At 37.1% G+C, this 23,995-nt stretch overlaps 1 protein-coding gene across 1 annotated transcript; it reads right to left on the bottom strand.

Annotated features, from left to right (window-relative positions):
* Positions 1-481: 481 nt before the first annotated feature.
* CUL4B (cullin 4B) lies at positions 482-23,995 on the bottom strand. Its single transcript, XM_068697312.1, has 20 exons — positions 22,726-23,995; positions 20,073-20,188; positions 15,631-15,734; positions 14,655-14,724; positions 14,091-14,164; positions 12,990-13,152; positions 12,803-12,892; positions 12,449-12,531; positions 11,770-11,837; positions 10,504-10,622; positions 9,761-9,953; positions 9,366-9,470; positions 8,954-9,064; positions 8,126-8,211; positions 7,165-7,272; positions 6,870-6,983; positions 6,185-6,290; positions 5,938-6,110; positions 5,270-5,422; positions 482-4,114 (listed from the first exon to the last, which is right to left on the bottom strand). The coding sequence occupies exons 1-20, from the start codon at positions 23,255-23,257 to the stop codon at positions 4,019-4,021; spliced, it is 2,664 nt and encodes an 887-aa protein (XP_068553413.1). The 5' UTR covers positions 23,258-23,995; the 3' UTR covers positions 482-4,018.

The raw sequence follows: 23,995 nt of genomic DNA, 5'->3' as shown, positions 1-23,995 counted from the left end.
TCCCCAGAGCACCTGCATTATGAGAGGCTGGGCTGAAGATATTCCCAGCAAATTCTGCTCAGATTCAGTCTCACAATTCCAAATAGCTGAAGAAAAAATAGGAGCTGGCCCAATCAGCCATCACCACCTAGACAAGCCCTGGCCTTTGTACTCCAATGACTGTGCCAGAACCATTAGAAAAAAATCACTAAATGCACTGGGAGACCAGGAATAGTGCTCTCACCTTTAAGGCCAGACATACACCAGGAGAGTAGCCTCCTCTACTAGCAACAGACCACCACATTTGGTGTTTTTGTACCATTTCTGGGTTAGAAAACTCAAGGGATTTTAATGACTGAATGAAAACGGAACTACTCATTATTATATTTAAATAGCAAACAGGTATTTTGCTATCAAAGCACAAGCTAAAGATTTTAAAGAAGCCAGAAATATTAGTAAGCCCAACGTACAGAAATTTGAGTAAGAAGGCATTTTACACAAGTTTATCAACACAAAACTGTTTAATATTTATTAAATGACACAAAATACCTAGATAACAGACTCACTCTCTGAAAGGACATGTATTTACATTATTTACCAACTTTAAGAAAGACTCTCTGTACTCATATCAGACTTGTTATGAAACATTAAAAAGGTTTTGCTGCTTTTTGCATCGAAGGATGCAATGACGACACATGCCCTGTTTGCAAGTCTGCATAAACTATAACTTTTTGATGCAGTGAAAAAGCACTTTTTTTTTTAGTTCTGGTAGCCGAGTGAAGAGGCTTCTGAAAAGTAACAGGGTTAGTTTTTTTTTCCCCCACTCCAGACATATTCTGAAGAACTGTTATACAAAAAGTATATTACATTTTTGAATGCTGCTGTACTCTTACAATTTTAGTGTAACTTTTCAAAGAAAGTATTATTCCTACTGTATGAAATCACTAAAAAAACAAAGTGGTATCTGAACATTTCATTAGATACACTTTTGTTTCTTTAAAAAAAAAAAAAGACAAAGACATTAGGGCAAATGATATGCTTAGGAAAAAACAAAAGTCTGACTGAGAGCAGAGACCAAAATATGAAGCACAGCTAAAGCAACTTAATTTGCTAGTTTTTCTTTTTTTTTTTTTTTTTATTAACTATTTACTTTGGCACCTTTGTGTAAACTATAGAACAAAACAATGTTTACAACACATTTGCAATTACAGCATTTAAACAAAATGGTCACTTTTTAAACCAGCCAAGACAAAAAATAGTCCATTTATGGGTATAAAGATTAAAAAAACTAAAATATATATTTCTAAGAATAAACTGCAATTTCTTATGAACAAGGTGCTATAAACTGCATGCAAGAGTCAAGATTAAAAATGTGTGGCCAAACAGACAAGCTGCATTATAGCCAGATGAATTGTGGTCCAAGCCCACTCCTATTTTTTTTTTTTTTCATATAGAGATATATATGGCTCAATAGGCAGGCACATGATCCCAGCAAGAAGTTGTAGAATTATACGTCTGGACAAGAAATCTTGGCTGCAGCTTTGTCATTTATCAGGAATGAGTGAGACCTTAACAGAAGAGATGAACAAGTTCTTGGGGAAAAGCCATGAAGATCCAAGAATGAGAAGCCTTCTCCCCTCCCCTCTCTCACCCCTTCGCTCAGCCTAGCCAGTATTCTCAAAATCTATTCTTCGGGTTGCTTTAACTAGGTTGCCACTCAGGGTCTGCCTCAGATCATGGAAGTCTCATGAGAGTCACGGACATTTTTCTATGTACTAATTTTTGCATTTAAGTTACTGAAAAGGATAGGATAAAAATTAAATAAGCCTTTGTACCTTTCTGGTTGGTTTGACTGAATGCAACGCACTTGTCTGATGAGGGAGGATTTTACCAGAGCAGATGTTTTTAACGTGGTGGTGTTTGATTTGGTTCCGATTGAATGGAACCAGTTCAATGTTGATTTAATCATCTCCTGCCTCCCAAAGAGAGAAGTTTTATGCTCCTTCTCCAAACACCTTTTTAAAAGGAATATTTTATTGGCTAAAGATACAAAACACATACAAGAAAAAGAAACACTGAATGGAAAATGCAGAAGTTTTGTGTTTGTTTTTTTTTTTGTGTGTGTGTGGGGGGGGGGTTAGACATCCACTGGGGAGGAAAGCATGTTATATTTGAACTAATACTTAAAGATTTGCCTCTGTTTGCTGGAGCAATCTTCAAGTTGCTTACCGAATAATTGTATTAGCGTTTCTTACAGAGGCAAGTGTGGTCCTGGATGCCTACCAGAAGTTATGCTGCAATAGCGTCAGAAGATAAGGTAGATTTTCTGCAGATCATATAAGGAGCTGTATAACAGTGGAGAGTGACAGCAAACAACTTAGTAGGAGAAAAAAACAATCATCTGCTTCATCTGTCAACTGAGGACTGCATACTTTTTGAGCTTGAGCAAAACAGCTGGAGAAAACATGGAACTAAACAATGGACCAAAAAAGCAGCAAGGATGGGATGTGTCAGATGCAAAACAGACACGCACGCACTCCCTCTTCTCACACATACACACCCCTGAATGTGGTATCACAGTGATAAAAAGTTATAGATCCTAGATAGCTAAGTTACACTGTCACTAAAAAAAGTAACATCTTGCTTTCAAGAAATATCTGGTATTTTACCAGGACTATCAGTGCCTGAAAGAGGATGAGGTTTTTCACTGTACTTTGCAACACAGCTGACTGTAGGTCTAAAGCTTGGCTGGGTAAGGAAGAACTGTTATGTGGATGAGTTACCTTTTCTGCTGACACTTTTTTTTTCCCCATGTATTCCTGGCATATACTGCTATAGCAATAAAAATGCATTCTGTTGAGAAAAGCTCTACATTCAAGTGACTTAATTCTCCCATGTCTTATCAAGATGCAAAGAATGCTTTCTGGTCATCTATGAACATGTTTTAGATGCCTCGTAACAATACTTAACTATCTTTCTATGTGAGAGGTAGGCTTCTGGTTTCTAGGAGGCCTGCCACATCTAGGGCTGAGTTCTTAAAGCTTTAAGTTAAAGCAATCCAAAGCAGGGCAGTCTTGTAAGTGCCCTGTCTAAACCTTGAGGTTTGTTCAAGTTCAGAATGTTGCAAAGCAAAACACATTAAAATTAGTTTGTAACTTTTGTTCTTACAGCTGTACCACAAGAACAGTGTGGCTTTTCATAAATACCTTTAAATAGATTCTCTTTTGTAGAGTATTGCTGCCAAGAGGTGAAGGCCTCCTACTCATGACTAGTAAAAACTGTCACTTTTGTTTCCATTATGGCTGTTTTATGCTTAAAATTCCCGAAGGTGAACACCAAGTCTTACAGGCAAGCCATTTAAATATAAACCTGAACTTGTTTTGTTGTAGCGGTTATTTAAGAATGGTATTTGTATATATAATATATATGCCCACACTGCAAACTTTATACATCATTTTATATTGGTATCATTTTTATCTTAATTGCAACCAAGAATATATTCCACTAGATCAGCAATAAGCATAGGTTGGCTTATTCCCTATTTCCCCTCCCTCGAGGGAAATCCAGGTGTGGGTATCAACCAGATCAATGGTATGTTGTTAACTGAAATGCATTCTGTACAGTAAATAAAAAGTTTGCATGCAGTTTAAGCATTTTAAAGGCTATTTTCTTACATTAACTAACCTTCTTTTTCCATTTAAAGGTGTGACAGACATCTGTCTTATCAAGGGACTCCTCTTCAGACCCAGAGACAAATGGAATTATGAAGACCAGATACCTTCTTGTAGCTTTCTGCACATCTTACTAAATAACATGCAAAGAGTTCAACAGCATTCTTCTTAAAATGTAAATAGTACTCTTTAAATGGGCATGTTAACCACTGAAAGAAGTCGTCCACTCTACTATACTTCTCCATTACACTGTTTTCATTCAGTCATCGGTAGTATAAAAAGTCAATTAATGGGATCAACAGGCTAGTTTATCCACTGGCAATTGCGTATGACACCAAGTGTGCAGTAAAACAAAGGCCAACATATGTTTATGCAATATAGTTGTATTGATTTGGGTTTTCTTTATCTCTTTCCATGTAGTCCCTGTCAATTAAGGATTCTATTCTCTTCTTAAGGTCAGCAGGCTGTAAAATAAAGCAGATGTCAGCATTATGATTTTGTGGTCAGTGTTTCTCTAATTCTTTCTATTTAAGACAAATATTCATACTGTTCAAGATGACTAAGGAAACATCACTTAAATCCCTTAGAGCATTAAAGATCCTTAAATTTTCGGTGTATAATTGACTGAAGAGAAAGTTACAGAATTAGCTTGTTACTTGCAGCTAAGCATAGTCTTTTTACAGCAGGGAAAGATATCTACTGCTATTTAAACTGAACGCTACTATGAACAACTGCAATTCATACATTTCATACCAAAGCAGTTTTATTTGTGACTTTTATCTAGATGGCGTAAGTTTCATTTTATTTTGATGCAAATAAGTTTTGCAAGAGTTTGGGTGCCCTATGACTTTGTTCAGTGAAGAACTTATATAAAACGTCTCAAGACAGAAGAGTGAGGAAAAGCAAGCTCAGCTACAGTTTATGTAAAACTTACAGGCCTGCAGTAGCTTAACATGTTAACAGAGTAATATGGCAATAACTTTAATTTTAAATTCCCATTGATAGAATGCACTGTATATTCAAACTCAAACAGATACATCACTGTCTATTTGAAAATCCATTTGGCATTTGTACACAATAAGCTATCATTCATATTTTGCAACTGTGGGCTGCTTTAGTTTTGAGACATTCACCAATACCTAATTTTCATTCCACAGATACTTGTATATATCAACTAATATAATCTGTCTAGAAAAAACATTGTACATTTATTGGCTACTAATTTATTAAATGTTATCAACCAAATAAAGTTAAGAATCAAGAACACTTCTGCATATCTGAACCATTTTTCTCTCATCCCAGAACTGCATTGCCAGAAGACACAAGCAATGCATGAACATCCGTGTGTAAACAAAGACAGCTTAGCTTCCAATTAGTACCAGTAAACTCACAGTTCTGAGAACCATTTTTAATATGTTTTATCAACTTACCAGAAGCCAGAGGCAATATTCAGATAAATGAATGCAACTGGCACTTTAAGAAATTTCTGAAATTCAGTATTTGTCTCTCCTAACAGTTAAAAAAAGGCACGTTTTAGAGAAACACTGTTTAACTGAGGACAGGCCAGGGAACATAACAGGTAGTAACACATTTTTAGAAGAAAAAAATCAGTACTACACCTTTACTGGGAATTTAAGCTGGTTGTAGACCTCTGACACAAGCAAGTTATGACTCAACGTTTTGCGCATCTTCATGATTCGTACAATTGCAGCGTCAATCTGGTATTGCCGGTCCTGGAATACTCTCTCTGTAGTGCTTGCTTGTTCCTCTACCTGATGAACCCATTTAAAAGAGTTTTAAAGAGAATACTGGAACTGTTGAATTAATTCATCTTCATATCTAGCACAATTCTTAGTTTATGACACTCAAAGGTTTACTGTCATATATTTGACATAAATACTTTAAAGACAAAACTCTGCTCTTAAGAAGAACTTGCACAAGGGATGGTAAATTCACTGAATTAGTTTCTATGTTCACAAATCAGTAAAGCCCTAGAGAATGATTAAGGGTGAAAAAGAACAGTTACTAATTGGAACTTTTGCTAATCAACCTCATTTATAGAGCATCATTGGTATATAAGTTAGTCTGGAAGCTCACACTTAAATCCTCATTGTTATGTTTGTGCTAACATCTAAAATATACATGCATGTTTCACACAGATACCAGCGTGTACATTACAACTGAGAGGGAAAAAAACTTGTAAGTGGGCAGGCAACAAGGTATCTAACCAAGAATCAAAACCTCAGAGCATTAAAAACAAAACAAGAACTAACAACAACAAGAATACCGTTTCTTTCATCTGAATTTGGTTGATTTTTATCCTGAAGAGCTTATGTCTGAAATCATCATTGCATGTGAATTTATCACCGTCTTCCACATCTTTTCCTTTGGGGCTTTTAGTCAGTACTCTGGCTTTGCCACAAGCCAGAGACTGAAGTGTCCTTCTCAGCTCTCCATCCTCTATAGCAGAAACAAGTTGTTTAGTATTTTTAGTCAAGAACACTTGGAAGTACTCAGTTGTTTTCAACACCAACCTATCCCAGTGGCTTGCTTTATCTCCTCTAAACTGAACTCCTCTCCTTCATTAAACATGAGCAGCACAAGTGTCTGGAACAAGGAGACCTGAAGTTCTTTTTTGCCCTGTCACAGGGAAAACAACAGACATCAGTAGGGTGTTTTTTTGGTCGAGAAAAAACAATCAAGTCACTGTTCTATGTCAATTCTATATCATTTATTTCACTTAAAGGATGCAGTTGCTCCTTTATATTCCCTAATGAATAAAAGAACAAAAACTACTGGTCGCCTTTTGTTTTTACTGTGAAATGCAGAATAAACTAGAGGTTAGAAGGTTAGACTACCAAATACCAAATTTGCTAAGGTATACATCTACTTGAGACAAATTCAAATCCATTAAGTGCTTAGAATCATGGTTAGAAAGACCTCTAATCTAAAGTGTAACACATGCATTAGTTAAAAACCCAGCATCAGCAACCATAGGATCTTTGCAATAACCATAGGATCTTTGCAATAAGTTTGATATTTCCTGTTTTATCATTAACATTGTTACGAAAAATACAACTAGTAACATTCCTGGATTCCAAGATAAATTGTCTTGAAATATATTCATGACCATGAAGAAATACTGAAGGGAAATAGAAGCTCTCTAAAACTGACATTTTGGAACTGTCAAACACAAATAAGAGAAACTACGAGACTCACCTCTTTAAATTCAGCTTTTAGTACACAATGACCTAGTGTTGATTGCCACTGAAGTTTCCTACCACTGTGTTTTCCTAAATAAAAGGTCTTGAAAATCTCCTGCAGTTTTACCATCTAAAAATGGAAGAAAAACGAAAAAAGCACATACTAATACACAATTTCTACTTTAAAAGCATCCCTCTGTACTCCACAATCAAACTACGTAGCAGTTGATGATAAAACCAAGTTGCAGTTGATATCAAGATGCATTACTGTTAGGCTGCTATTTGGTATAACATGACTCTCTATTCATTACCTCTGGGGGCAGGTGGACCTCCATAGGCACATAAGTTGGCCAATAACCCATAGTCAAGATATTCACTGTTAGTTCAATGTTGCCAGGTACATTCTGATTTTGCATATACTGCAGAAAGAAAAATTGAAATACATGAGTGTTTATTAAACACATTTCAGGTAGAAGTGAAAAGCTACCTGGAGCAGACATTAGAGCACAGAATGCAAGTAACCTTGTGATGCCTTTGTTATGTAAAATGTGAGCTACATACAAGAAAAATTAGGATAAGAAAAACCACTTTCAGACGTTTTAAAAGGTGTTTTTCAGGAAGAAAAAAGCAAAAGAAGTGCTTTGGGAAGCTGATGTGAAGATGTACATAGTTATATTCTATAACTGGATGTACTTATAACTACATACATCTTCACATCACAATTCATGTAAGATACATCAATTGAAGAAATTAAGCTGCACTTCACCTGTAGTCAAAAAGTTACAGGACTGCTGCAATTGATGTCCAAAACCATTGTCTGAGAAGCATAGTTACTTGCCTAAATGACTAAACTTATGAGCCAGTCCCATCAGAATACAGAGCTACTAACTGCTGTTGAAATGTTTTAGAAGTTTACAATTCTCCTTTTATTGTTTTCTTTTTTATTTTTTGTTTAAATCCTCTGTTTCCAGGAAAACAACTAATAAATGCAGCATTTTTTTCTAAAATAGAGAAACAATTTAAGAAAACAACTCTCACTGATTTTCAGTGGGGACTTTTGCCCATTCCCTTTGAAAGGGATCACTAACAAAGCCCTTTTCTCTGTAGTGAAAGAACATTACAGACAACCATAATAATTCAAAAGGAGTTTAAATAAATTACAATTATAAATGTTTACTAAAGACATCCTGCACTCTCTTATTAGCCTTTTTGAAAATAACTCATTCACAAACCAAGTAAGTGAAGGAGCCATGGCAGGCTTTCCAGCATTACCTGTTTAAATTGTATCATTATGTCTTTTGAAAGCTCCATATCTTTAAACATTCCTTCAAGTTTGCTCGTGAAAGCAGCTCCACATTCTATAAAAAAGAAAATTTCATTCTTTAAAAAGAGATCAACAGCAAAAAGTATTTATTGTAAGTATTAGAAAGCACTCTGAAGCAAGACCACCTATTTCAGTAAACGTTCAGCAAATAAAGACCTGCACTTAATTATGAAACATAGTAAGGTTATAAATGAAAAGGGAAAAGTGTTCTTAATGTGGCAGCTATTTTGCAACCTATTTTTTTCCCCCATGCGGACATGACTATTCTTCCTAGGAATCCACAGGCAGCTTGTCACTCAGACTTTGATCTTAATCTTAATGAGCTGCCTGCCAAACCCTCTCTCGATGGTGGAACAACACTGAGCTCTAAAAATCTTATCCTACCACCCAAAGGAGCTGTACTATGAAGCAATGAAGACCAGACTACAAAACTGCTAGCTGGCAGCTTCATGGTCCAGACCTAATACAGAGTAAATTGCAAGAGGAAGAGTCACCCTCAAGTTCTCTGAACACATCACTGACTTATTCTGCAAGGAACACCAACTCTATCCCACAGGCCACGAGGTACAGTGAACTTTAAACTGCTGGGTTTTGGCTATTTCTGCTATAGTTACTCAAATAAAAGCAAACGATTCTCCCCCCAAAACACCAGTCATTCAAGAATTGCATGCAAAGATTTTTGGCCTCACGTAAGGCATGAAATACGAACAGCACTTCCGGAAGGTCTCATTAAAATTAGAGTTTTCAAAAGGAAGATGGAAAAGAAAGATATTTACCATGTTTGAGTTTGGAAAGCATAGATTTTTCAGCATCGACTGATGCACTCTTCCCAACTAATAGCCTCTTCGCTAGATCTTTTTTATAAAAGGCCTCAAACACATCTTTTCCTGTAAGAGATTAGATTTGACAGTGATCACAAGCCATTATGAGCTTTAAACATTACTGATATTATGGGGCCCAATTCAAAATTTAATAAGGCTAGCAAGGACCTTCATGTTAAGATTTAAGCAGAGTTGGAGGCAGGTCCCATTACAGGCATTTTAACAAATACTAGTTAAACAGCACTGCACCAGCAAACTGCATGAGAGAATGAATGCTTAAAAATGTAGAAAGATTGCAAAAATGAATTCAAAGTATTTTTATGTTGCTGATTAAACAACTGTATCCACACACAAAAACATCACTTACCATATATGAATCTAAATATGATCATAATTTTATCCAGCATTTTTTCAAGTTCTTCATCAGTAGCTTCTTTGTTGCCTGCACGGAGCTTTGAATCTACATATTTAGCTAAAAGAATGTTAAGGGATAACAAGTTTATCATATACCTAGTATCACAATGGAAACAAAAATTTACTTGTTTTTAAATCCATATTGTTAAAATCTTTTTATTGTTAAAATCTAAATTGTTTAAATCAACTGCATAATAAGGCACAGGGGATACCACAATTTGAAGATGTCGTATCTCAGCACACAATTCCGTATCACACCAGATCTGTTTAAGCTGCATCAGCACCCCCTCATTTCCCGCCCCCCCCCCCCCCCAAATTCTCACATAGGAAGAGACCAAATGAAAATACCTATGAGTTCAGCTGGCTTATTTGGTCTTTTATTAATGAATGTTTCAAAGGCTTCTTTCATGGCATTTACAAACTTCTCATTCTTGAGAAAGCAAACATCAATAATATGGTCAACTTTATCTTTAAAATCAAGCAGTTCTTGGACCATGGTTTTGTCTTTTTCTGGATTAATTACTATTGTGCTACCAAATGCCTGAAAAATAAAACACGTCTTTCAATTAGTCTGAACAATGAATTCAAATGAAAACACTTTTAAAACTTAAGTTATCTTTGTAATGCTTTGGTTTTGATATTCCTATTAGTTCCACTAACACAATAGAAGTAACAGCATTATAAAGGAATTATATATCAACATTCTCAGACCATACGTTGATTCAAAACCAAACTATCAAAAGATAAACAAAATTTAGAACTTTTTTCTGACAAGAAATTTCAGAAGGGAGATGATAGAAACGTTTTGGCATTATCAAAACACATATTGGAAAAAATATACTTGTCTCCCACAACTGCCTATAAACAAGGTAAATCCAAGTTTATTTGAAATTCAATAATACAGTTGAACAATTTACTATATTCTTCAAGAAGACCTGAACAGTTACTGTACTTTTCCCAGTAGAGTTTCAAAGGCTGTTCATTAGATGCTTATAAGCAAATATTATTTCTTACAAACATGCAATAGTTTTTAGAGATGACAAATATCTGTTTATAAAACCCCATCAACACCATAATTCTAGAAATGGTACCTTTATGTACTCAATCCAGTGTTGTAAGAGAACTTGCACTCCACCTCTCACACGACTAAATAACTGATACAGAAGAGACAGGTCTTGAATTCGATTTTCATCAAGAAGGTGGTTTAAACCTGCAAATGAGAGAATTTCAATAAAAATTGAAAACAGTGATCCCCAGAGAGCACAGCATATTACTACAGTAAGGGACCTCTTCAATACAAGCATTTCTTATCGATCTGTTAGGTTGTGTTTTTTTTTTTTTCCCTTTTTTTTTTTTTAAATTGGAAAGCTACTCCCATTTAACAGAAATCCAGTGAAATGTAAAAGAGCTATCTGGACTGGTTCTTAGGCTACTTTACATAACATATTAATCACAACACCTTTGCTTACTTCTGCTCTACTCTGCCCTAAAATTCTGAGAGGTCTATGCTCTACTGATCAGAAGCAAAGGCCCCTTGGCAATACAGAGCTCTAAGTCTCAATCCAGCTGAAAAAAATGCATTTTACAGATGTTTGAAGGCAAGCAACTTCAAGAAATATCTTCACCTTCCTTTTTTTTTTTTTTTTAAAACAAACAAACAAACAAAAAAACTTCCTGGCAGAAGGCCTGACACTCTAGAGCAAGGTTCTAAAAAGTAGATGGGTAAATATCGCAAACCTCCTCTCAATAAACAGTCTGTTCCAGATGTGCAGGACAATGCTCACATACTAGCCAGATTGTGGATGAAACAGATAATTTGATCATTTGATTATCCAACTTTTGCTACACCCATATTTATCTCCAGACTATCCCTCAGAGTAACAAATGGTCACTAACTCCACAGAGACTGTTGAAGAGCTGAGGTTAGTGTACATCACTGCTCAAATTTCACTTTTTATTTTTAAATAAAAAAGCCAGCTTTATTTTACAAACAGCAAGCAAACAGTGTTTATCTTTTCTGGTGCAGCCAGAATTCAAAGGCTTTTTCCCTTACCTCTAAGGTCTTCAAAATGCTACTCATCACGTGGAACAGAAGAGTCCCCTATTCTAGTTTTCATTTTGCTTTGTTATGTATCTGAAAACACCACTGTGGCTCCTTACCTCTGACAAGGAGAATGGTACTTGCCCTCTCGCAAAATGGTCTGTGCTATTTCATGAACTGAGTAGCAAAGGGCATTAAAGAATGATGTAGCTTGTGTCATCCCCCAGCACCTGAATCTGTCACTTCCTTTTTCAGCAGAGGAATTGAAAGCCCCAAAGCAGTAATTAGAAACATTTCTATAAAGAAGGAAGATTACCTTTCTGAAGAATGGCTGTTAAATGTTCACCTAGAAGTTGCTTTTCTACAGTTGCAATTAGTGGCTTCCTATAGAAAAAATGTTTAGAATTACTTTTCCTTTTTCCAGTATTGATAGTTTTAATTATTTTGAGATTACACTAACTACAATCAGCACTGGGAGTGCTCTAACTATCTGTGGCCAAAGATGTAAAATGAGTATACACATTTGTCCTTTTTTCCTCCTTTTTTTGACCAGATTTTGTGGAAATCCTGACTCTAAGTAGAAAAGACTGAAGAGTAAAATTAGTCAATTTTCCACATCCCATTAAGAATATGTAAATATTCTTATGTAAACATTAGGAGTCTTTTACTTGAGAATTCTCTATCCTTGGTTCTATTTTTTTCCCAGGTAGTATGACAGCTGATTAATTGCATTTCAGGAAGATGTTTGGATGGAAAGTGGCAGCCTGTATTTCTAAACAGAGATGCCCAACAATGTTTATGTCAAAGTAGTGACTTACAAAAAAAGGCTATCAGCTGTGTAAACCAAGACAGTACTTCATCACAACCAAGGAATTTTGGGAAACGAGAAGCATTTGATGATTGTTTAATAACTAAAATAAACTGTAGCTATTAGATGGCTCTCAACAAAAGAGCCAAACCACTAAAGATACAAAGCAAAGAGAGATTACACTTACTGTGTACTCTGATCTAAGTAAGTGATTATCCTGTCTGCTTCTTCTTCCAAGCGCTTGTTGACATGGTGAAGATATTCTGGAACCTGAAAATACCAGAGTAGCTTTTCATGTTTTAATAATCAAAAGAGAAAAAAAATGACAATGCTGGTTTACAACTACAGCAACTCCAGTTTAAAGCACAAATCATTACACTGTGAATGAAGGAATCCTCATTTGAATTTGCTTTCTCAGAGTACTATAAAACATACAAGGCACATTATTGCCCAGTACACTATTTAATGCAATAGAATAGTTCCTCTCCTTGATAAGTGTTCCATCATTAGGCATAAGAAAATAATTGAAAATTCAAAACACCTCTCTTTCCTGCATAAGCCTCTGGCCCTCTGCTGCATACAAGCGGTTAGTCTCTTCCAAGAATCTATGTTCGAAAGAATCTTGATAAATCTAGGGAAATAACAACAACAATTCAGGGTAAAGCTTAGAGAGCACTAAATAAGAATAAGCTGGTTTATTGGTTGAAAGCTGAAATGAGCTTACTCACCTGCAAGTCAGAAAGCATGCTTAAAAGGCTTCGCAATAAGCTCCTATCAATAGCCTCACCATTTCTTTCCCTCTCAATCAGTAGAAGAATGCCATCAATAGTTTTGTTCTGAACCTTCTGATCACTTATTATATGGGTTCTGAACAATTCTAGCCCCATATCCCTAAAAAGAAAAATAAAAGCTTTTTAACATATTGCATAAGAGTAAGCCCCATATATTAATAAAATTTGATCTGGATCAAACAGAGCCAAATAAATTACTTGCATTCTCTGAATTCCTCACTCCTTTGTCCCCAAATAACTCACGATGAACAAACACATACATACTAAAATAACCCATAACAAAGCACCAACTTTAAGTTACAGATTTTAAAGACCAACACTTTTTTTCTAAATAACCCCCTAACTTTTGCAGTACTTTTCACTTGACAGGATAATTAAAACTAAATAAACAATAGCTTTCAACTAGGAAAGGAGAATGCCATTCTGGGCGCCAATTTCAAGTTTAAACTGTTGTACAATATTCCTTTTAGTCCATCACTTACTAATCTAAGTGACAAGGCAGACCTCAGAAAATCTCAGTTATTTGAAAGAGAAGGATCTCTGTGGCAAAGTAATCCAGATAGCTTAGCACCCAGTGAAGAGCCAAATGTTGTACGGCAAAGGCACTGTAGGGCATTTGCTAATTACTAAAATCAGGCTGGGGAGGGAGGGGTTGTGTTTGTAAGAAAACCACCTGCTCTTATTTTTAGGTAATTTTTCCCTTTCAAAAACGTTCAAAGAACTTCAAATACTACGCACGTTACTTTTACATTACTAAAGGCAATAACTAGACAACCCAAACCCTGGCACTTCAGTTGTTGAGCATGTCCTCTCCTTTTACTGTGTAAGTGGAGGCTGATATATATTTAGCTAAGATTTGCTATCACAGTTCTAGAAGAATCCCACAATTCATGGTAAGTTTATTAAAAATGTGACCTCCCCTTGCAATAAGAAGGTACGTATTCACCATGTAATTTACAGGTCACTAGAACGCAGCTAATAAGATACCATGGGATAATTTAAATAGTCCCCTCACAATTTTATCCTTTGTGCCCTTACCAAATAGATGGCAGCATTGAATTCTGAAGTACGTAAGTTCGATCCAAGAACAAAAAGATACTTCTAATCATAATCTGGTATGAGAAGAAGAAAAAAAGCCACAATCATTTTACTCTTGAATCTGAAGAGCAAAACAAATTATGCTCAACAACAACAAAAAAAAATCCCCGTGACAGGCTTTAGGCAGTGCTTTGTTATTTATTTAAAACACTCCTCCAATTTTGGTGAGCTTATCAGTCAACATTTAGCATTTTTCTCTAGGAAAAAAAATAGCTCCTTTCATAACAGGTATGAACAAAAAAAAGGTTGCATAAAAACAACTGTTCAGAAGTGGTGTACCCCCACCCAGCCCCAAGGCCAGACCAATGTGTTAAAAAAATATACTACATTATTTTCAAGGATTAATTTCTAACATATTAAATACAGATATATTTCACAAAGAAGCCTTATTAAATTTAAGGCAACATTTCAGAAGCACAGTGTGTTTGTAAAGGAACAGAATTAAGTAAAGTATCAGCTGGACTAGTGAACTGCTTTTCTTTAAAAGGAAAAAAAAATACTTACCATTTGTCTGCAGTGATCTTGCCAGCATTTGTCTATTTTCTTTAGAAAAAGAACACTATCCAACGAATCCATGAAGAAATCATTAAGAAAATTATGATTAACAGGCAGCATTAGTAGCGAAATGAACCAGCATTTTGTTTTATTTAAAAGACACTTAACATACAGCACAACAAACTCACCTACTCCCAAACAGGACCACTTAATTTCTTCCAACTTGTTTACTTTTAATGAGGGTCCTGGTGTAAACAAAGTGTTCTTAATAACAACAAACCAAAACAATGAACTATTTAAAAAAAAGGAAATACACTTCTGAATGCTTTGTCCAATGATCCATCCTGGCAGCGGCTTGCATGGGAAACAAGCAAACCTCAAAACCCAACAATTCACAATATGTCTAACAGTCTGCCACTACATAGATTCTGTTATTTCAGCTCATGTTAAGAGAAAAACTTTGTTTGCAAATTTTGACTTGTACTCAGTTCACAGGGTAATTCTGGTAATAATTAACATCCACTTTACAAGATCTCATTCTGATGCAACTCAAAACTTTTCTAGATCCACCATTTTGATCCTCAGAACTGGTACCATTGTACATTTCCAGACCACTAGCATTTTTCCAAACAGAAAAAAAGGAACTAGTTCCAAATTTTTTCTGTTTACCCAAGCATGGCAGGTTTGGTACGTGATGCAGTCACCACAGCCATTTTTAAGCCTTATATTATGAGCTTCTCTAAGATGTCAAAACGTGTCATAAATACCAAGAACATTTTCTCACGAAGTTATCACATGATTACAGATAAAGGAACTAGCAGTGTTCTTTGTGAGGTCCCAAAAAAACGGAAACAGAGACAATTATGCAAAAAAAAGGAATTCAAATCGCCATGGCCTACTGTCACAAACTAGTGAAAGACATCCATTGCCACACACTGGCAGGTAAAAACATTCTGGCTTGTCAACAGCTTAATAAAAAGGATATTCTCTGAATTGGTGAATTTGTGCTTTAATATGGTCTTCACAAATCTGTCTCAACTGCTTGTACAAGTTTGCAGAAATCTTGTAGGAGCAGAGGTTTTCAACAGCCTGAAGTAAAGAGAAACAGACACTAAGCAGTCTGATTATAGTCTGACATGGTTTTACAAGCAAAGAGAGACATAGAATTCTTCTGCTTCTCATTCAAAAGTTACCAGCTTTTAATTGTAACACTTAACAGCTGCATGCAAAAAAGAGACATGACACTGTAACAGCAATATGAGAGCCATGCCCTGAACAGCTCAGAACATGAGGACTTATTAATTTCAGTTGGAGTATCGATAACTAATAAGGAACACAAAGAACAAGGATGACGGTTTAGTACCAACAGCTTGCTGGGTTTCATGCTTCAAAGCAGACACTAAGGTCCTCATTTTATCAGCTGCCGTGCTCTGCAAGTCACACCAATATTGGTTAAAAAAACAATACTGCTTGTCCTTTCCTTGATTAAAATTCCCCTTACCCACAAAATTAAGAGTGTGCGTCCATTTACCCCTTGGCTGTATTTTGTTTGAATCCTGAACAATTTTTGGTAGTGTAACTACATTCCAGGTGTTTAGAGCTGCAAGCTTTCTAGATCACAATCAAGTACTACAAGATTTGTGCCTGTGCTTCATAGCAAGAAGAGAGAAGTTTAATGAGGACTTGTCTTAGGAGACTGATCACGGAAACACGCATTCTATAGTCCACAAGCACAATGAAGACTTTTCCAAAATGTACGCCTATTGCCCAGATTTGCAAGAAACCGAGCAATTCTAACTCCTTGAGAGACAAAGTCACAACACGTGTATATTCTGGAAAACATCTGTAGAAGCAAGAGAGGAAAAATATGTACTGCTTTTAACCAATGCTTCCTGATCTTATTTGTTTTCTTAATGGAAAGTGCTTTAGTTGCCAGTACAACCAACTCATAGGAACAAAGTATTGGAAAATCAAGTTTGCTACCCAGCAACCGTGGGCAGCCAGGCAGTCAAAACAGTTCAGATGTGTACAGTGCATCCCTATTCCATTACAAAGAAGTCCCCCGCATCCCCAAATACTTCCTGACAGTGCACATAGAAGCCATTAGCTTCTCACAGTTAACAGCCACCACTGCAAGCACAGCAGTAACCAAAACAGCTAAACCAGTCATCGTTCATGGGGTGGAAGCACCGGCTTGCTTGCAAGTGCACTACAGGTAATGTGGGCTCTATGACAGAGTTTGAATCAAAACAAAACCCCAGCCAACACAACCAAAAGAGAAAACTAAACCTGCATAAGCTTATTGTCGTAAAAAGACAGGTACAGCAAGAGAGTGAGTACACCAATTAATGCTAAAGCAGCATCTCTGAACACTGACCTACACAAATACAAACCAGGCATGTGACATCTGAATCACGATTAGGAAAGCCAGAAATTGATTGTCACCATACACAGACATGAAAGTATAGAGATCTTAATAGATGGAAATTGCAGTAAAATTCAACTCCCAGCCTTAACACTTAAGAAAACCCAAACAAATACAAATATGCAATAGGAGGAAAATTTACTTCATGGTTCTTTGAACACCAAGTTTAGAGAGGCTGATTAGACCTCTAGTAAGTGCAATAAACAGACTTCTCCCACTTATTTTGGAGAAGAAACATAACTGGAAAGACAAATGCTGTTGACTTGTTAGTTACCTGCATGATCGCACGTAGCCTCACTTCTAACTAGCAGCCTGACACACCAGCAGCCATTTAGCTGTATGTCACCAGCAAAAACTACTGGTCAGCTCCCCCATCTCAAATGAACATTTGCAGAACTGCTGCTATCAACACAAGTGCTATTTAACCAGGCTGCTACAAATCCTTAGAGAAATTCGGCTTTGTGCCATAGATGGAAAAACACACATATGTCAGTTTACACTTATTTTTAATATAGTGCTCACGTAAAGCTGTGCTTTTGCACCTGTGTATCAGAAACTCAGAGATGTTAAACACCAAGTAGGTGCTAGAATCTGAGTGCTTGAACAACAGGTACAAAGCTTCTGCATCCTCATTGAAAACTACTGTGAAGATGTTTTAGTTTGTTCATTCTGCTCAACTTACTGGCATCATTATATTGATTTTTAAGAGGGCAAGCTTTCCAAGGACACAAACAAAACTTTAAGATTTGCTCTGTGGAGCAAAACAGTATTGCAATGTTATGTGCACCAAATTTAACTACTGGTGCTACAAAACAATAGTTGTATTATATAGAGAAAAGTCCTGGTAACTTTAGGAGCTACAGTTCAAAAAACTGCTTTGTTCAGAATTAGTGGAATATAACTTTTGGCCAGGGCGTCGGTGTCCTAAGGATGGTCAGAACACCTAAAAGCAAAGTGTTGTACTTCCTTTGTGTAACACATTTTATTTTTAATTGCAGCATCCACGCCTGTGTCTCTGTTAGAGAAACACTGGAAAGGGCTCTGATGAACTTCCCAGAAGTGCTTAAATCTGTGACTGATTAAAAAAAGAAAATTAACAATGGATCTAGTACCAAAGACCTAGATGACTTCTTCCTGGTACTACAAGAAGGAAACTTGTTTTGATAAAGAAGCTGTCAATTCTGTAGCACTTCAGCTGCTCACAGATGTGTATTGTTTTTCTCGCTGGAGTGGGTGAGGAACAACATAAGTAATAAAGTTATGGCCCACAAAGAAATAAAGCCTCAAAATGTTTATTCAGCAAGGTTTTTCAACACAGACAACAGTTAAACCAAATTCAAATTTAACTCAATTATCAATTATGTTATTTTGAGGTGTGCAGCAAGAACTTTTGCAGGTTATTTTGCAATTCCCTTCTGTGCTTGGATAATGGTGTCTGCCAAGGCATATTTGGAACCAGATCCATTTACCAAACAGCTGTTCAGAAATGACATTGGTTAAGTAAGTGTTTAAAAACACTGTTTGCTATTCTTATTTTTAAATGAAGACATTATTAGATTTATAAAAAGAATACAAAGATTTCAAAGATTTCATACTAGATTGCACTCTGTTCTTTTAAAACCTAGCTACATTATTATAATGTTAACACAGATTTAGAAGAAAACTCTTACCCTTTTGTTTTCTGAGCATAAACACCACTAAAAAGCAAGGCTGCGGTAAAACTGAACAGAAATTTCAGTGGTAATTTTGTAGCAGAGGCAAGGTTTTCAATACAACTTTGTATCTTTAAACAATCTTGAACATCCTCAAGAACTTCGTTAACTGTTATTTGCTCTGCTGTTTAGTGAGTTATTTAAAATACCAGCCAATATAGTGTATTGTAATTTATTAGTTTCACCAGGTTTTGCAGAATTAACAATACTGTAGTTACTTTCACAATAGCATATATCATCTTGACCAACTGTTAGAAAAAGCTATTTTTAAATTAACTGAACATTATAAAGAATTGTAACCTCAAAAACGCACTGGATCAAGGAACTCGATCAGTGAGGTTACAGGTTCTACAAGGAATGGAAATTTATCTTTCCCTAAATCTGACCCCAAACCTTGTGCAAACAAAACTTTTCTCCCTAACTTTTCACAGAAATTAAGCATAAGCAAATGGGACTTTTTTTTCTTTTTTGAAAAGGGGAGGGAATGGGGAAGAAGATACACTAAAAACAGACAGAGAGAAGGATTTACATATACACACAGAGAAACCAACCAACGAGGTAATAAAAACTTTAGGAGTAATTAGAGTGCTTCCTTATACCCAGCTAGAGCAGCATGGCTACTATGCCATTAAAACCACAAGGATGTTAATATGGGGCAGGTGAAGAGAAAGCTGAAAAAGCAGAAGTTGAGTTTACAGAAAAACACGTTAGGAAATGCAGTTTGCATGTGATCACTTCCTAAAATGTTTAGGGCAAAGCAATCAAAGATGTTGCTGGAATTAAATGAATTTTAATTCTCAATTAAGACATAATGCTCAATGATAAGCAACTGCAATCAAATCAAAATAATACAATGGTATTCTATTTACTTTTTAAGAGGCAAATGAAAAGTTTCAGTGTTTAAATGAATTAGTTATAACCCTCAATCACAGATACAGTCTTGAGACAAAGGATTATATCTTTTTCTTACCTAACATTTCTCCTTTAGCATCTACACACCATAAGCCCTCAAACAGTAAAGGGAATACAGCTCCTTGACTTATTTCTTGTCAACTGTTGCAAGGGATACCGCACCTTGGATTATGTTGTGGCAAGTAAAAATACTTTGTTCAAAGTTAAGTCTCCTGAGATTTGTATTGATCAATTTCAGATTCAAGAAACTGTTCTATGAAAAAATTTCAAGTGAGAATATAACACAAAATATATTCCTAACATCGTCTCAAAATTGCTTTAAATGAAAAACACAAGTCACCAACACCCCATCCCACCGCTTGCACTTAAAGCGCTTACCTGATAGAGCTCCTCTAAATTGTATTTAATTGAAGTGCTGTTCTGGATAGCTTCTACAGCCTCTTTCAGTTTTTGCCAGGTTTCATCTGTGTAGTTTTCAGGCAATTTGGGTTTATCTTGAAAAGAAATTATTTTACAGAATTTGAGAAAGTATTAAGTAAGAGTAAAACATTTTACCTTTTACAGAAAGGCATAGCTCAGAGAAGACAGACTGATGCTCTAGGTTGTATTTACACATTAGTGTAAAAGCAGTACCTTACATTTGAAACAATATCACATCGTAAAAACTCAGCATTACTCTTCACATACACATCACAACATCAGTAGCCCAAATAGTACGTGTGATTCATTAAAAAATAAAAATCACAATGTGTCATATGTGAGCAGCTTAACAGGTAGAAACCCTAAAAACCAGCAAAACAGACCTGCATCTTCATAATGCAGGTCTTCATTTCGTACAAGAGTAGCACAGATAGGAGTAAAAAACTGAACATAAAAGCTGAAAATGATGGATTAACAGCTGTGTATAGATTTTTATTAAGTTCATTAATTCTACTCTGTATTAGCACTTGGAAAGAAACCCCAAGACACGTGCATGGAAATACTTTATAATAAAGTAAGGATTTGTAGTCACAAGGAAAACCTTCCAATTTTGAACTAACCAATTTATACATCTCATGGGTTTGGCCAGTGAATATTTGTGAGGTAAGCCCTCTTTTAATGTTCATACACCTCAAGCTTTGCAGATTTAACGCTTTCCATTAAGTTTCTCCCATTTAAAAAAAAAGGTTGAGAAAGATTAGCCAAGTCACACACCCAGAAAACCATAACTATTTTTAAATTGCGTTCTCAAGCTAGTTAAAACAACCCTTTTTGTTGTGATACACAAATTCTCAAATGGAAACAGGAGGAGAAACATTAGGAAGCCGCATGCACATTCATGCCACCGACAAGTGGAACTGATCCAGAGTATGTGCTCTATTTAAATGGACTTCTGCAAACCCAAAGGTTAAAAAAAAAAAAAGCTTTTTGATTTCTCTTGAAAAAAAATAATAAAAGCAAAACAACACCACTTCTCTCTTTTTGTTTTTCCCCATACATTTCCCTACAGTACTGGCAATATCTCAACATTGCTGTGCTGTAAGAATCTATAAGGACAACTCATATAAGCAGGACTTGACCACTTTCACTAGAAAGAAATGAGTATGCTACTCAGCAGTAAATACCAAGATTTGAGGTTTTGGGAAGTTGTAAAGGATGTTATTGCTATGACAGATAAAAGCATGCCAAGATTATTGTTCAGTTTAGCATCCGAGAATAAGTAAAAAGCAAAGCTGGCAACGCCTCAAGACATCCTTTTAAAGCGAGCAACTAGAATACCAATTCCTAAGAAACAAGGATCGCAGCATCATGTGATCTATGACGTTTAGCTGGTCTTTTGAACAGAAAAGGTTGACTTCCTTAAGGATAACAACAGGGTACATGCAGCAGAAGAGTGACATTTCTTTTTCACCATTCTGCATCACAAGTATAAATTTTCAAACAGCCAAACTAAACAAAGACAATGTGACCAGGGGAAATGGGTGGAGAAGATTCTTGAGGATTACAAGGCCCTCAAAACAAAAAGTTACACTGGAACACTACAGTGAGTAAAATGATCCTAATCCTTACCTCCTGGGATATTGCTACAGCACATTTGCATCAGTTGTATATTTCAAAATTAGTTTTAATCTTAGTATCTTTAAGCCCCTCTACCCCTACACTCAAACACATGAGAAAAAAGAAGTTTCTTTCTTGAGTTGTTTTTAATCAGACTATTGTAAAAAGATTGCAAGAGGCAGGAAAGAAACAAGAACTTCTCACAGTTTACCCATCTTTATAGGATAAAGACTACAGAGTTTTAGCTAAGCTGTCTACACCTACTGTAATTTTGTTTACTAGAATATTATGCAGCACTGCAGCAGAAAGTTTCATCTCCCTGCTTCAGCTGGTCTCAAGTAACAACACTCAAACACGTTTGTTGGGAAACTATAACATAATGTAAACTTGAGCACATTCAGAGAGAGAAAAGACATTAAAAAGATAAACAATAAGAGCTTAAGCAAGGATATTGTGTGGAAAGCATCCAGCAAAAATCTGAGCTACCTACTTTGAATGTAAGTAGGGGAAGCAGAAAGGAAATCTGCCATAATAGCCTGATAATCACCTTAGTTTCAGTATTTTAAAAGTAAGCACAGGCAGAATAACCTACAAACAAACAAAATGGATATGGGCAAGACATAGATTCAGATCCAATTTTAAAAAAGGGCCATAAAACGTTAGAAGTTTAACAAAAGCAATTTACACTCTTATGTAGTAAAATATTTTGTTTAACATGCAGGCTAAGGCCTTCTCCACAACAGTGTGAAAGCAGCCTGAAAAATAATCCCAAACTGGGAAGACTAGCTCAGGATGAGTTCATGACTGGGCAAGTATGCATGATAAATATTATTGCCCCCTTCACATAAGATTAGAAATGTTTACCACAGAAAAGAATTTCCTGTAAAACCCAGAGCTATTGGAAAGCCAACCGGTTTTCACGTTGAAAACAAAACAGAGAACAGAGAACTGAGCGGCAGCTCTGCATGGGTAGTAAGGAATTATGGCCTGTTACCTTTAAAGTTCTTGATTACTAATTTCTTAGCGGAGCCAGGTTTACTGTTGGCAAAACTGGAAACGGTAGAGGAGGCAGCTTTGGTCAGGCCATTTGCATGGTGCCCTACAGCCACTGAAGAAATTAAAAGGCTTTTATTTTTGAGCTGCTGTTGGTGCTGCTGTTGAGAAGAGGCAGCAGGAGAGGAGGAGGAAGAAGACTCTTCAGCCATCTTCACATCGAGTCCAATAAAATCCAAGGAGTCCTCAAAGCGCAGCTTCTTCTGGAGGTGATGGTTGGAGGAAGCAACCCCTGAGGAGGAGCACGAGGAGGTGGTGATGACGGTGGAAGATGAGGAGGAGTTGGTTTTGGAAGGAGAAGAGGAGCAGGAGGAAATGGAATCAAATTCTTCTCTTTCAGAGTTGCTGTTGCTACTGTTATTTAACTTTCTCTTCTTGCAGGAGGAGCTGCTGCTGCTATTACCATCAGTGGCAGGTCTGACCTCCTGAGCTGCAGCTGGGGGGTTGGGGGAAGAGAAACCTGTGGGAAACATGAACACACAGAAGTGAACAGGCTGAGGGGCATCAAATCTTTGTGAGTTGACAAAGAGGGAGAGAGAGTTTTAGGGTCAGTCTCCAGTGTCTCTTCAAGGAGTCTTTTAACTCCTCCTCTTATCAGCTGAATCCTTCCGAGTTCCCCCTCCTTCGCCTTCTTCCTCGGAGCGATGGCCTGGTCTCCCCTCTCGCCCCTTCCTTTATCGCTTCGCTTCTCCACGCAGTTTGCCTCCGTTTTCCTGCCGGCACTCCCTTCTCAGGGGAGTGTCTCCACTCCTGTCTCTTGCCGCCCACCGTCTTCTCCCGGTCCTTCTCTCCGGCACCCCCACCTCCCCCGGGCCGCCTGCACCCCGAGCTCTGTCTCGTGCTCCCCCGCCTCCTCTCCGCCGAGCAGCCCCGGGGAGGGCTGAGCGCAGCTCCTCACGCCGGGCCTCCAGCCCCTCAAACCTCCCTCTCCCTCTCCGCTGCCTGGTCTGTTCCTTCCCCCGCGGCCCAGCTCCGCTCCGCTTGCCCCCTGCCCCTCTCTGCCTGCTGCTGACGCTGCCTGGGGCGGGCGGCCCGGCCCGGGGCTTGTTATTGTCAATACACGGCAGAGAGGTAGCCTAAAGATGGCGGCACATCCGCTCGCACTGCATGCTGGGGCGGAGACGCCCGGAAGCGCGGCGGGGCGGCCCGAGGATGCGGCGGGCGCCGCCCCGGCCCCGCAGGCACCGCCTCGTCCCTACAGGCCCAGCCCC

The sequence above is a fragment of the Anas acuta genome, chromosome 13 (assembly GCF_963932015.1).
Source record: "Anas acuta chromosome 13, bAnaAcu1.1, whole genome shotgun sequence".
Lineage (NCBI taxonomy): Eukaryota > Metazoa > Chordata > Aves > Anseriformes > Anatidae > Anas > Anas acuta.
This window is presented reverse-complemented; position numbering and strand designations above follow the sequence as displayed.